This window comes from Anomaloglossus baeobatrachus, chromosome 1, assembly GCF_048569485.1.
Source record: "Anomaloglossus baeobatrachus isolate aAnoBae1 chromosome 1, aAnoBae1.hap1, whole genome shotgun sequence".
NCBI classification, from domain to species: Eukaryota; Metazoa; Chordata; class Amphibia; order Anura; family Aromobatidae; genus Anomaloglossus; species Anomaloglossus baeobatrachus.
The window spans coordinates 890542733-890557290 of NC_134353.1; the positions used below are offsets into that span (position 1 = coordinate 890542733).

General features: G+C 45.2%; 1 protein-coding gene across 1 annotated transcript in view; it reads left to right on the forward strand.

Annotated features, from left to right (window-relative positions):
* The first annotated feature begins 12801 nt into the window (after positions 1–12801).
* Positions 12802–14558, forward strand: part of HCN1 (hyperpolarization activated cyclic nucleotide gated potassium channel 1) — a 599929-nt gene continuing 598172 nt past the window's right edge. The window contains exon 1 of the mRNA XM_075326734.1: positions 12802–13266. Within this exon, the coding sequence (XP_075182849.1) occupies positions 12923–13266 (344 nt within the window). The 5' untranslated portion in view covers positions 12802–12922. The remainder of the gene's footprint in view (positions 13267–14558) is intronic.

Consider the following 14558-nt stretch of genomic DNA (forward strand, 5'->3'; position numbering starts at 1 on the left):
CCACTCTGTTTTTTCTTTGGACTAGATATGTATATATATATATTATAGCCCTCACATAGCCTATTAAATACAGCATGACCCCACGTAGCATCTGTATATTCATTATGAACCCCACATAGCCTGCCTATATATATATATATATATATATATATATACAGTCATATGAAAAAGTTTGGGCACCCCTATTAATGTTAACCTTTTTTCTTTATAACAATTTGGGTTTTTGCAACAGCTATTTCAGTTTCATATATCTAATAACTGATGGACTGAGTAATATTTCTGGATTGAAATGAGGTTTATTGTACTAACAGAAAATGTGCAATCCGCATTTAAACAAAATTTGACCGGTGCAAAAGTATGGGCACCCTTATCAATTTCTTGATTTGAACACTCCTAACTACTTTTTACTGACTTACTAAAGCACTAAATTGGTTTTGTAACCTCATTGCACTTTGAACTTCATAGGCAGGTGTATCCAATCATGAGAAAAGGTATTTAAGGTGGCCACTTGCAAGTTGTTCTCCTATTTGAATCTTCTATGAAGAGTGGCATCATGGGCTCCTCAAAACAACTCTCAAATGATCTGAAAACAAAGATTATTCAACATAGTTGTTCAGGGGAAGGATGCAAAAAGTTGTCTCAGAGATTTAAACTGTCAGTTTCCACTGTGAGGAACATAGTAAGGAAAAGGAAGAACACAGGTACAGTTCTTGTTAAGCCCAGAAGTGGCAGGCCAAGAAAAATATCAGAAAGACAGAGAAGAAGAATGGTGAGAACAGTCAAGGACAATCCACAGACCACCTCCAAAGACCTGCAGCTTCATCTTGCTGCAGATGGTGTCAATGTGCATCGGTCAACAATACAGCGCACTTTGCACAAGGAGAAGCTGTATGGGAGAGTGATGCGAAAGAAGCCGTTTCTGCAAGCACGCCACAAACAGAGTCGCCTGAGGTATGCAAAAGCACTTTTGGACAAGCCAGTTACATTTTTTAAGAAGGTCCTGTGGACTGATGAAACAAAGATTGAGTTGTTTGGTCATACAAAAAGGCGTTATGCATGGAGGCAAAAAAAACACGGCATTCCAAGAAAAGCACTTGCTACCCACAGTAAAATTTGGTGGAAGTTCCATCATGCTTTGGGGCTGTGTGGCCAATGCCGGCACCGGGAATCTTGTTAAAGTTAAGGGTCGCATGGATTCAACTCAGTATCAGCAGATTCTTGACAATAATGTGCAAGAATCAGTAATGAAGTTGAAGTTACGCAGGGGATGGATATTTCAGCAAGACAATGATCCAAAACACTGCTCCAAATCTACTCAGGCAGTCATGCAGATGAACAATTACAATGTTCTGGAATGGCCATCCCACTCCCCAGACCTGAATATCATTGAAAATCTGTGGGATGATGTGAAGCGTGCTGTCCATGCTCGGCGACCATCAAACTTAACTGAACTGGAATTATTTTGTAAACAGGAATGGTCAAATATACCTTCATCCAGGATCCAGGAACTCATTAAAAGCTACAGGAAGCGACTAGAGGCTGTTATTTTTGCAAAAGGAGGATCTACAAAATATTAATGTCACTTTTATGTTGAGGTGCCCATACTTTTGCACCGGTCAAATTTTGTTTAAATGCGGATTGCACATTTTCTGTTAGTACAATAAACCTCATTTCAATCCAGAAATATTACTCAGTCCATCAGTTATTAGAAATATGAAACTGAAATAGCTGCTGCAAAAACCCAAATTGTTATAAAGAAAAAAGGTTAACATTAATAGGGGTGCCCAAACTTTTTAATAAAAATTCACATAGCCTCCTAAGGACATGCTGAAATCATATATATATATATATATATATATATATATATATATATCTGGGCTACAATGCACCGATGGTCCACACAGCACGAGCAATGATGCAATATCATTGTGTATGTTGTCCTGAGGATGTAGATAGCAGGATTGTTGAGAAGCAGGCAGCTACAGAGGACGGACACATGGGAGAGGGCACATGGTCCACTGCTTTCAGCTCTTTGGCTTTATCGGTCTGTGGGCCAGACTGGAACAGCCAGAGGGCTGGGTGTGGCTATAACCTTCAGGGCAGTTGACCAGTTAACTAACCATCTTATGTCAATTGTACCTCTTGACTTGTAGATGTCAATGTCCTCATTACCGTCCCAACACAGGAAAATGCTCAGGTTGGGGTTTAAGAGTATTGACATCACTGGTCTCACTGTTCAATGAAGTAGATTGCTGCGTCTTGAGTTTGGCCAACTGCAGCTCGTGGTCTCTCTGTGCTTGTCGCTCTCTTAAGATTGCTGATATTTTTCAACAATTTTGGTTCTCAAGTCCTCAGACACTTCTCTCCTCTTTCTGTTCTTTATGCTTAGTGCTGCACACACAGACACACAATGCAAAGATTGAGTCAACTTCTCCCCTTTTTATCTGGTTTCAGGTGTGGTTTCCATATTGCCCACACTTGTTTCTTGCTACAGGTGAGTTTGAATGAGCATCACATGCTTGAAACAAAGTTATTTACCCAAAATTTTGGAAAGGTGGCAACAAATGTTCTAGAAATTATGTCCAATTTACATTTTTCCTCAATTTTTTTGTGTTGTGTTGTTCCAATACACACAAAGGAAATAAACATGTGCATGACAATAAATGTGTAATTGCAATAATTTTCCAGGAGAAATACTTAATTTTCTGGAACAGTTTCAAGGGTGCCGATACTTTCAGCCATGACAGTATATATATCTCAGTTGTAACATGAGGCACATTTTTTTTTGTGATTATTGTTCCTTAGTTTAAAGGGCATTTTACAAGGATCGATGCAATCTGTTAGGGAACAAACAATGGTTCATACAATCGCTCAGTTTCCTTCCAGTTGACTTATTTAATGCCAAAATGAGGTCAGAGAAGCATAAAGTGACTCCATCTGCTTCATTAAAGTCTGTCGACCAGTTGGGGATAGACCTGAATCCATTGGATCTGCAGTATTGACATGCTGGTGATTTGTCCAAAACTAAGGGGTACTTTGCACACTACGACATCGCAAGCCGATGCCGAGCGCGATAGTCCCCGCCCCCGTCGCAGCTGTGATATCTTGTGATAGCTGCCGTAGCGAACATTATCGCTATGCCAGCTTTACATGCACTTACCTGCCCTGCGACGTCGCTCTGGCCGGCGAACCGCCTCCTTCCTAAGGGGGCGGGTCGTGCGGCGTCACAGCGACGTCAAACGGCAGGCGGCCAATAGAAGTGGAGGGGCGGAGATGAGCGGGACGTAAACATCCCGCCCACCTCCTTCCTTCTGCATAGCCGGCGTGAGCCGCGGTGACGCAGGTAAGCTGATGTTCCTCGCTCCTGCGGCTTCACACACAGCGATGTGTGCTGCCGCAGGGGAACGAGGAACAACATCGTACCGTCGCTGCAGCGAAAATATGAAAATGTCGGACACTACACCGATGATACGATTACGACGCTTTTGCGCTTGTTAATCATATCAAAAAGGATTCACATACTCCGATATCGACATCGATGCCGGATGTGCGTCACTTTCGATTTGACCCCACCAACATCGCACCTGCGATGTCGTAGTGTGCAAAGTACCCCTATCAGTAAATTTTTCCGATCCATAAGATTCGATGAAATTTTAAAAATTCCTACAGAAATCGATTGATACAGAATCAATTTTATTCATCTATATCAGTCATGTGACTTCATACGAAAAGATAGTATATATATATTCAGCCATATTCCATACTTCACTTTTCAGTAATTCAGAGTGTATACAGCAAAAGACGGATTCTGACATCTGTTTGCTACAGCCATTATGATAGCAATGAAAATGTCATGTCGCAGATATCTGCCAGTGGCGGCGACCATAGGTCACCATAAGAAGTGTATAATCAGCATTTTCGTAGTAAATATAGTTCAGAGAAATGCTGCACACTGCATCTGTCAACCGTTGACAACAGCGGCGTAAACTTGCGGTCATATGACCCCATAAATTATTACAGTCTATATTTTGGGTAAATCACCCCAAAGATCATGTCAAAGCAGCAAATAGTCTTTGCGGCGAGGTCAGGAAGCGTAAAAGCAATTACCTACATTTGATCACGTTACTATAAAATATCTCTCCCCATGGAAGCTGTCGTAGCCTTATTTATTATGACCAGTGATTATGCATATATATATATATATATATATATATATATATATATATAGATAGCTAGATAGATAAACATTGAAACTGCAACCATGAAGGAAAGGTCTTGGCTGAGATTACTGATGGTTGAGGAATGTTTTACCTTTCTGAATGCACTTGGGTATGCAACATCATCAAGGTCCACTGCTGGCAGCTTCCATTGCTCAGTGCTTGATGGGAGATGCTGCAGGCCATTATAGCACATTTAGGTCACACAAACAACTAACAGTAGCACAAGAAACATGTGGCCTGGCGTTGTTGTGTTGAAAAATGACTCCTGGGACACTTTGCACAAATTTGTACCATTGGTTCCACGAGTAAATCAATGTAATGCCGAAATGCTAGTATACTGGCTAGTGGAATGAAGACTAAAAGGGTCTGACTTTAGTACATTATGCCAGTTGGACGCTCAGACGGACTTGACTCGTGTACTGAGTAAAATGGAAGTCAATGGGGGACTTGAGCATTTTTCCTGAAGATCTTCCGAAAATATTGTCCACTTCCCTATTGACTTCCATTATACTCAGTACACGAGTAGCGCCCACCCAAGCGCCCAACTGCTCTTTACGAGTATCGAACATGTTAGTGCTCGCTCATCACGTTGGGAGAGCCGCATCCAGTCTGAGCATTGTGGTCCAATCTCGGATCAGTTTATATGGTCGTCTGAATGCACCTTTGAGCTTTGTTGACTCTTCCTAGTCATTTCTATAGGACATATATTTGTTGTTCTTACGAGGAGTATTTTGGGTGCCTTTTTCCTTAAGAAGTTTTGAAAAATGCCTGAATGAAAAATAAAAGTGATTGTGGCTTCTTTGCAGGAATGTGCTCCAAACTGCACTTTGTCAAATTATAAGGCTTCAAAAAAGCTTTAGGATTTTTTTTTTCTAAAACTCCTCAGTACAGATGAGTGAACCCGAGGTTTGGTGTTTGTACTAAACACAGACTTTACAAAAAGAAACAGAGTTCAAATTCGGAGTTCGAGTGCTTTACGTATCCAAACCACTTGAGAGAGCATCACTGTGCTCGGGTACGCTCGGTGCTCAGCCCAGTGTGCGCCGCTTTGCAGTGTTTGAACGACTCACACTGGGGGTAACAACACCATGATCGGAGGTAGTGTGCAACAAAAAAAAAAGGAAAAACCCCTCCTATCCTCCCCCGGAAGGGATCTGTTTATGGCTGGCTGCATGTGGGCGGAGACCAGAACTGCCCAATTAGTGACTACCATTGGGATTCGGGTCAAGTTCGGGCACCAAACTGATCGTAATTTAAACTTCTGCTGCAACCGCCAATCCAAGCGTCCACGGGTCCGCTATTCTCTACACTACATTAAAGCTATATAAAATATACTTTTAATACAGGAGAGGCATGATACTAGGATAGGGTCCCATAAAAGAAAGGTCACCTTGCCGCGGTTGATGAGTTCACCAAAATAGTCCACCCTTATTCTTTATAGCATTAATGTAGTTTACATTTCATATATTCTATGTTTGCATAAGTATTGGCGCTTACAGAGCGCTGCTGTATTCTTTTTTTGTGTCTTGTACTTCTAGCAGCTGGCACCTGTTCACACTTGCTAGAAATTAATTTGTAATCACCGTATAGCCGGCGTGTCCCCATACATATCTGCACATCCATGTTGTCACTGCAGAAGTGTCGCAGTCGTTAACCCCCCTATCGCTGAGCTCCGCTCCAGTGACCCCCAGTCACAGCTCTTCTGGCATCAGTCCCAGGACCTGCGTGCAATGAGACTGGCACAGTGATTGGTAGCTGTAACAGTTTGTAAGTGACAAGGTGAATTAGAGGGGTATTTCTGCAGGCCTGTGCCCCTCCGCCAGCCCCCCTGCATGCCCATGCTGCGCCCCCCTTCTTCTACCAGGATCCTGATGCAATCCCAGCTTCTCCTTCATCATCCAGCAGGACACCAGCACTGAGCGCTGTAAACCCCTAATCCATTTTCCTATGGCACACTATTTACTAGCACCAGCTAATAAAGCTGCGGCCAATGGCAGGACGTGTCTCAGTGCCACTTGCTGCTGGAATGCATTTTACTATTGGTCCTCCACCTACTGTTGCTACATCGAAGCAAATTCAAGGGGGCTAGGTTCAGAATGACCCTTCATGCAGAAATTGTCATGTGTGCCATCCTGTGTGTGATGCATGCAGATATGGGTGCAATCTGCAGCCCCTGACCTTGGCATCCAGACCCTGGCAGCACTAATCTGCCTAATGATATGCTGGGAAGGAAGGAAATGGAAATGTGCTCACAGGGCAAGAGAATCCAGCCTGCTACTGAGAAATGCTGCTGTCATCCAGGAGGGGGAGGGGAAACAGGACCCAAAGTGACTCAGACACATTCATGTGTGTTGGAAATAGCAGCCAGTCACACTAGACATCTGCATTGCGCAGGCAGGACGGTATACCCCATTCATACAGTGCACGGGGCAAGACATTCTGATCAACAGGGGATTCCACTGCTGGGCAGCAGGCTGAGGGCATGCTGGGACTTGTAGTAACAAAGACACAGGTTGGCTGCATCATGGTGCAGGCTAACATGCAAGAGAAAATGGATGGATGGATGGATGATTCCATGGATGAATAGATGGATGGGTGGATGAATGGCTGGATAAATGGATGGATGGATGGATGGATGGATGGATGGATGGATAAATGGATGGATGGATGGATAAATAGATGGATGGTTGGATGATAAATGGATGAATAGATGGATGGGTGGATGAATGGATGGATGAATGGATGGATGGATAAATAGAAGATAAATGGATGGGTGGATGGATGAATGGATGGATGGATAAATGGATGGATGGATGGATAAATAGATGGATGGTTTCATGGATAAATGGATGAATGGATGGATGGATGGATGGATGGATGGATGGATGAATGGATGGATGGATGGATACATGAATGGGTGGATGGATGGATGGGTGGATGGATAAATGGATGGATAAATTAATGGATGGATGAATGAATGAATAAATGCATGGATGGATTAATTGGAGGATGATTGTATAGATGAGTGGATGGATGCATACGATGGATGGATGCCTGAATGGATATATGGATGGATAAATGTCCAGTGGACCACTGCGCAACCAGCTCTGTCCTCACCTATTGTACCATCCCCCATTCCCTGTAGACTATGAGCCCTTGCGGGCAGGGTCCTCTCTCCACCTGTAGACTGTGAGCCCTCGCGGGCAGGGTCCTCTTTCCTCTTGTATATTGTGAGCCCTCGCGAGCAGGGTCCTCTCTCCTCCTGTAGACTGTGAGCCCTCGCGGGCAGGGTCCTCTTTCCTCTTGTATATTGTGAGCCTTCGCGAGCAGGGTCCTCTCTCCTCCTGTAGACTGTGAGCCCTCGCGGGCAGGGTCCTCTTTCCTCTTGTATATTGTGAGCCCTCGCGAGCAGGGTCCTCTCTCCTCCTGTAGACTGTGAGCCCTCGCGGGCAGGGTCCTCTTTCCTCTTGTATATTGTGAGCCCTCGCGAGCAGGGTCCTCTCTCCTCCTGTAGACTGTGAGCCCTCGCGAGCAGGGTCCTCTCTCCTCCTGTAGACTGTGAGCCCTCGCGGGCAGGGTCCTCTTTCCTCTTGTATATTGTGAGCCCTCGCGAGCAGGGTCCTCTCTCCTCCTGTAGACTGTGAGCCCTCGCGGGCAGGGTCCTCTTTCCTCTTGTATATTGTGAGCCTTCGCGAGCAGGGTCCTCTCTCCTCCTGTAGACTGTGAGCCCTCGGGGGCAGGGTCCTCTTTCCTCTTGTATATTGTGAGCCCTCGCGAGCAGGGTCCTCTCTCCTCCTGTAGACTGTGAGCCCTCGCGGGCAGGGTCCTCTTTCCTCTTGTATATTGTGAGCCCTCGCGAGCAGGGTCCTCTCTCCTCCTGTAGACTGTGAGCCCTCGCGGGCAGGGTCCTCTCTCCTCCTGTAGACTGTGAGCCCTCGCGAGCAGGGTCCTCTCTCCTCCTGTAGACTGTGAGCCCTCGCGGGCAGGGTCCTCTCTCCTCCTGTAGACTGTGAGCCCTCGCGGGCAGGGTCCTCTCTCCTCCTGTAGACTGTGAGCCCTTGCGGGCAGGGTCCTCTCTCCACCTGTAGACTGTGAACCCTCGCGGGCAGGGTCCTCTCTCCTCCTGTAGTCTGTGAGCCCTCGCGGGCAGGGTCCTCTCTCCTCCTGTAGACTGTGAGCCCTCGCGGGCAGGGTCCTCTCTCCTCCTGTAGACTGTGAGCCCTTGCGGGCAGGGTCCTCTCTCCACCTGTAGACTGTGAACCCTCGCGGGCAGGGTCCTCTCTCCTCCTGTAGTCTGTGAGCCCTCGCGGGCAGGGTCCTCTCTCCTCCTGTAGTCTGTGAGCCCTCACGGGCAGGGTCCTCTCTCCTCCTGTAGACTGTGAGCCCTCGCGGGCAGGGTTCTCGCTCCTCCTATACCAGTCTGTTTTGTAATGTTCATGATTGTTGTACTGGTTTTTTATGTATACCCTTTTCACTTATAAAGCGTCATGGAATAAATGTTGCTATAATAATCAATTGTATTAATAAAAATGGATAAATGGATGGATGAATGGGTGGATATTCCATCCTCCTGGTGACGCCCCCTCTGGGAGCTGTAGTGGGATTTTAGATGTAACCATTTGTAAATTGATTATCAGAAGGTGGAAGCCATTACAATATTGGGCATTTGTTGCATAGCACTTACGGGGGTGGTCAGTCACAAACTATTGCTGACGTCTCCTTAATGCAGGTCATGAATGTCCATGGGCATAACTGTAATAGGTGCAGGGTTTGCAATGGCACCCAGGCCCTGGAGCCCTTGGGGCTTAAAAGTCCCTATTATTATTATTATTATTATTAATATTTATTTGTAGAGCACCATGGATTCCATGGTGCTGTACATGAGAAGGGGTTAGATACAGAATACATATCCAAGTTACAGTAGACAGACTAGTACAGAGGGAAGAGGACCCACATTCTATAGGATTTTGGGGAGGTGACAGTAGGTGGGGTGTAGATTTTGTGGCAGCTCCGCACGGTGGTCAGGCGGCAGTTCCGCACGGTGGTCAGGCGGCAGCTCCGCACGGTGGTCAGGCGGCAGCTCCGCACAGTGGTGAGACGGCAACTCCGCACGGTGGTGAGGCGGCAGCTCCGCACGGTGGTCAGGAGGCAACTCCGCACGGTGGTGAGGCGGCAGATCCGCACGGTGGTGAGGCGGCAGCTCCGCACGGTGGTGAGGCGGCAGATCCGCACGGTGGTGAGGAGGCAGATCCGCACGGTGGTCAGGAGGCAGCTCCGCACGGTGGTCAGGCGGCAGCTCCGCACAGTGGTGAGACGGCAACTCCGCACGGTGGTCAGGCAGCAGCTCCGCACGGTGGTGAGGCGGCAGATCCGCACGGTGGTGAGGAGGCAGATCCGCACGGTGGTGAGGAGGCAGCTCCGCACGGTGGTCAGGCAGCAGCTCCGCACGGTGGTGAGGCGGCAGATCCGCACGGTGGTGAGGAGGCAGATCCGCACGGTGGTGAGGAGGCAGCTCCGCACGGTGGTCAGGCAGCAGCTCCGCACGGTGGTGAGGCGGCAGATCCGCACGGTGGTGAGGAGGCAGATCCGCACGGTGGTGAGGAGGCAGCTCCGCACGGTGGTCAGGCAGCAGCACCGCACGGTGGTCAGGCAGCAGCTCCGCACGGTGGTGAGGCGACAGCTCCGCACGGTGGTGAGGCGGCAGCTCCGCACGGTGGTCAGGCAGCAGCTCCGCACGGTGGTGAGGCGGCAGCTCCGCACGGTGGTCAGGCAGCAGCTCCGCACGGTGGTGAGGCGGCAGATCCGCACGGTGGTGAGGAGGCAGCTCCGCACGGTGGTCAGGCAGCAGCTCCGCACGGTGGTCAGGCAGCAGCTCCGCACGGTGGTGAGGCGGCAGATCTGCACGGTGGTGAGGAGGCAGATCCGCACGGTGGTGAGGAGGCAGCTCCGCACGGTGGTCAGGCAGCAGCTCCGCACGGTGGTCAGGCAGCAGCTCCGCACGGTGGTGAGGCGGCAGATCTGCACGGTGGTGAGGAGGCAGATCCGCACGGTGGTGAGGAGGCAGCTCCGCACGGTGGTCAGGCAGCAGCTCCGCACGGTGGTCAGGCAGCAGCTCCGCATGGTGGTGAGGCGACAAGACTATTACCATTAGAGACCTCTGTCAGTCGAGTGCACTGTTGTAGATTGTGCAGTGGGGCCCATGAGCTTCATGTTACACCTCTGTCAATGTTACATCGTAGGGGTCTATTGTCTGACACCCCAATGATCAGCTGGTATTAGCTACCACAACTGCACCCAGCACGGAAAGACAGAAGAGGCCCTTGTACAAGAACACTATTTGGACCATTTGATGCACCCCTTAAAGTGTCTGCGACAGAAGCTGCTTCAGAGGAGTAAGTCAGTCATCTACCTCTTGGGCAATGGTATGTCCGCCCCCGGCTCCCAGGAATTACAGAACAGCTTCTACTCCAGTGAATAGCACCCAGCTGTTCTGCAGTACAAAGCAGCGGCTGCTACACATTGCGATGACATTCGGCTGCTGTCTATAACAGCTGATCACTGGGGTGATGGGTGTCAGACCCCAAATGTTCAAGATATAAATCCTGTATGCATGGTAGGCCAGCTCTAGTCCAAAGACCTTCAACAGGTGGTAGAAAGCAGGCGTCCTTACTCCTAGAAGAAAGCTAATTCACCTACATTTTTTCCAGTGAACACTGCTTGGTCTTTATGTCTGGTGATCTCCTTAAGGAAAGACACTATCCCACTAGACTTGTAAAATCCTCTTCATATGCATGTCATTTATATACGAGTGAACCAAAGTTATTTATTATTTTACATTAATTCTGCCAGGGAATCAGAGCCTGTGTGCGATTGTAATATGTGTCTTACTCTGTGTGTGTAAGGAGACACCTGTCAATCAACTGCAACGGGGCAGGAAGGAGCCGGCCAGGGACCGCCTCGGACTAACTACATCTTTCCCTAAAGTCCTCAGCCGGTTTCCTAACTATGAAAGGCATACCGGGCTGCAATCGCACAAGCAGGTTCTGATTCACACTTGGTTCATACTGCATGAATCTAACGACACTTGACAATGGGCAGCAGACGTTGACCTATAGATTCTTATTACTGACTGATGATTTGGGGCACCGAGACTTTCCCTGGGAGCAATGACTATAATTATTATTTATCTATTTATTTATTCCGACTTCTACAGAATCCATGAAAGAGAAAATGAAAAAATATGTTAATCCATGGTAGGCCCTAAAAATTCTCTGTGGGCTGTATTACAGATGCATACAAAAGACTTATAATATAATGGGTTGGTATTATTTAACCTACAGTATCCTAATAGGAAATATAAGTGCTGAACATAATGCAGTAAATAATAATAATAATAATAATAAAAAAAAAAAAAAAAAGAACTATAAGTGCTGGAGATATTCCAGAAAATAATAATAATAATAATAATAATAATAATAATAATAATAATAATAATAATAATAATAATAATATATTATCATTTTCTGGAATATCTCCAGCACTTATAATAATAATAATAATAATAATAATAATAATAATAATTATTATTATTATTATTATTATTATTATTATTATTATTATTATTATCATTATTATTATTATTAGAAATATAAGGGCTGGAGATAATCCAGAAAATATTATTAATATTATTTGTATTATTATTATTATTACTATTATTATTATTATTATTAGTAGTAGTAATAGTAGTAGTAGTAGTGGTAGTAGTAGTAATAGAAATATAAGTGCTGAAGATAAGCTAGAAGATACTACTACTACTACTACTACTACTAATAATAATAATAATAATACAAAAATATTATTATTACTGATTATTATTATTATTATTATTATTATTATTATTATTATTATTATTATTATTATTAGTAGTAGTAGTAATAGTAGTAGTGGTAGTAGTAATAATAGAAATATAAGTGCTGAAGATAAGCTAGAAGATACTACTACTACTACTACTAATAATAATAATAATAATAATAATACAAAAATATTATTATTACTGATTATTATTATTATTATTATTATTATTATTATTATTAATGCTGTAGATAATCCAGAAAATAGCAAATAAATGATCATTGTGCCACTTTATGGCCTACAAACATGCTGATCACTGCCCTAAAAGCTTCGGTTGTAACATTCCTATCTCGTGACCTATCTCTCCCCATAGAAGTCACTACAACCCTCAATGGTCTCCGTCCCATGAGTGCTGGTGTCCATAGAGCTCCCAAAATGTGAGATCATATTATACAAATAATGAAAAAATATTCATTATATAAACCAAATTACTGTTTTTTTCATATATTAAAATATATATATATATTTTAAAGAGAGTAAATGTGACATCCACAATTTTGGGATCCGAGCTGAGCTGAAAGCAGCTGGATTTTTTTCAAGGACTGATCTCAATGTCACCAGGTAGTCTGCCTTGCTGGAAGGACAGACTGCTAGGCGGCGCAGCTCCAGCAGGTGGCGGCAGAGAGAGGCAGACGCAGAGCTCGCAGGGTCTGAGGCTCCACATCAGCTGCAGAGGAGAGAGGCTGAGCTCCTGAAGGGCATCAGATGAGAGCAGGAGAGGTGCAGGCAGGAGCTCCCGGAGCCCGCTCTTCTTCTTCTCCACATCTTCTCCCCATTCTGCACTGCTGAGCATGGAAAGCAAATTAAACTCCTCGTCTAACAGCAGGGATGAAGGCAATAACGTTTTCCAGGGGAAAGCAGAGAAAAGTCTGACAGCAAGCAGTTCCAGCGTGAAGGAGCATGGCAACTCTGTGTGCTTCAAAGCAGATGGCGAGGACCCCGTGGTTGGCTTTGAAGATGCAGAGGGGCCCAGCAGGCAATATGGGTTTATGCAGAGACAGTTCAGCTCTCTGATGCAACCAGGAGTCAATAAATTCTCCCTTCGCATGTTTGGCAGTCAAAAGGCAGTAGAGAAAGAACAAGAAAGGGTTAAAACTGCAGGCGTTTGGATCATACATCCATATAGTGATTTCAGGTAATCTCATGCAAATCTACCTTGTGTATAATCCCTGCTTCTTTATGAGTGGCAGATGCCACAAGTAGTGCACAGTGTCTGGAGGTGCTGGTGTGCCAGGCTGGGGAGAATGTGCATGTGTATGCATGTGTATGTGTGGGCATATGCATGTGTATGTGTGTGCATGTGTATGTGTGTACAGTGTATGTGTGTGCATGTGTACATGTATGTGTGTGCATGTGTATGTGTGTGCATGTGTACATGTATGTGTGTATGTGTGTGTATGTGTGTGTGCATGTGTGCATTTATGTGTGTGTATGTGTGTGCATGTGTATGTGTGTGTGCATATGTATGTGTGTGCATGTGTGTGTGTGTGTGTGCGCGCGTGTGTGGTCCTGGTGAGATATCAGGACTGCAGCAACTTTATCTAACTTGTGGGAATGCAGCAGGTTCATGACTTATGGAATGTCAGCTCTGATGGGCAGAAATGTGATCAGCAATGCTGCTATATGGCTCTTTTCTAGGCTTTGGGATTTATGTTTTACTGTCTGTTCTGTAGAGTGCACAGAAGGAGCATTCTAATATTGACAATCTACAGTTACAGCATTCTGTCCATGATAAAATCAGCAAGGATTCACTGGGACACTGTGTGAGCAATGACAACCCTAGACTATAGTGTATGAGCAATGGCAACAGTAGAATATAGTGTCTGAGTATTGTCAGTACTGGAATATAGTGTCTGAATATTGACAATAGGATTATAGTGTATGCATATTATCAACCGTACAGTATAGTATATAAGTATTGCCAACAGTAGAATATACCTTGAGGATTGTATTCAGTATTGGAATATAGTGTATGAGTATTGTCAGTATTGGAATATAGTGTATGAGTATTGTTAATATTGGAATATAGTGTATGAACAATGACAATAGTAGAACATAGTGTATGAGTATTGTCAACGTTACAATATACTGTATGAGCAATGACAATATTACAATATATTTATAAAAAAAATAAATCTTTATTTTTATATAGCACTAACATATTCTGCAGCGCTTTACATACATCAGGGACACTATCCCCATTGGGGCTCACAATCTAAATTCCCTATCTGTATGTCTTTGGAGTGTGGGAGGAAACAGGAGTACCCGGAGGAAACCCACGCAAACATGGAGAGAACATACAGACTCCTTGTAGATGGTGTCCTTGGTGGGATTTGAACCCAGGACCCCAGAGCTGCAAGACTGCAGTGCTAACCACTGAGCCACTGCACCGCCATTGTATGATTGTTGCCCACATTAGACTATACT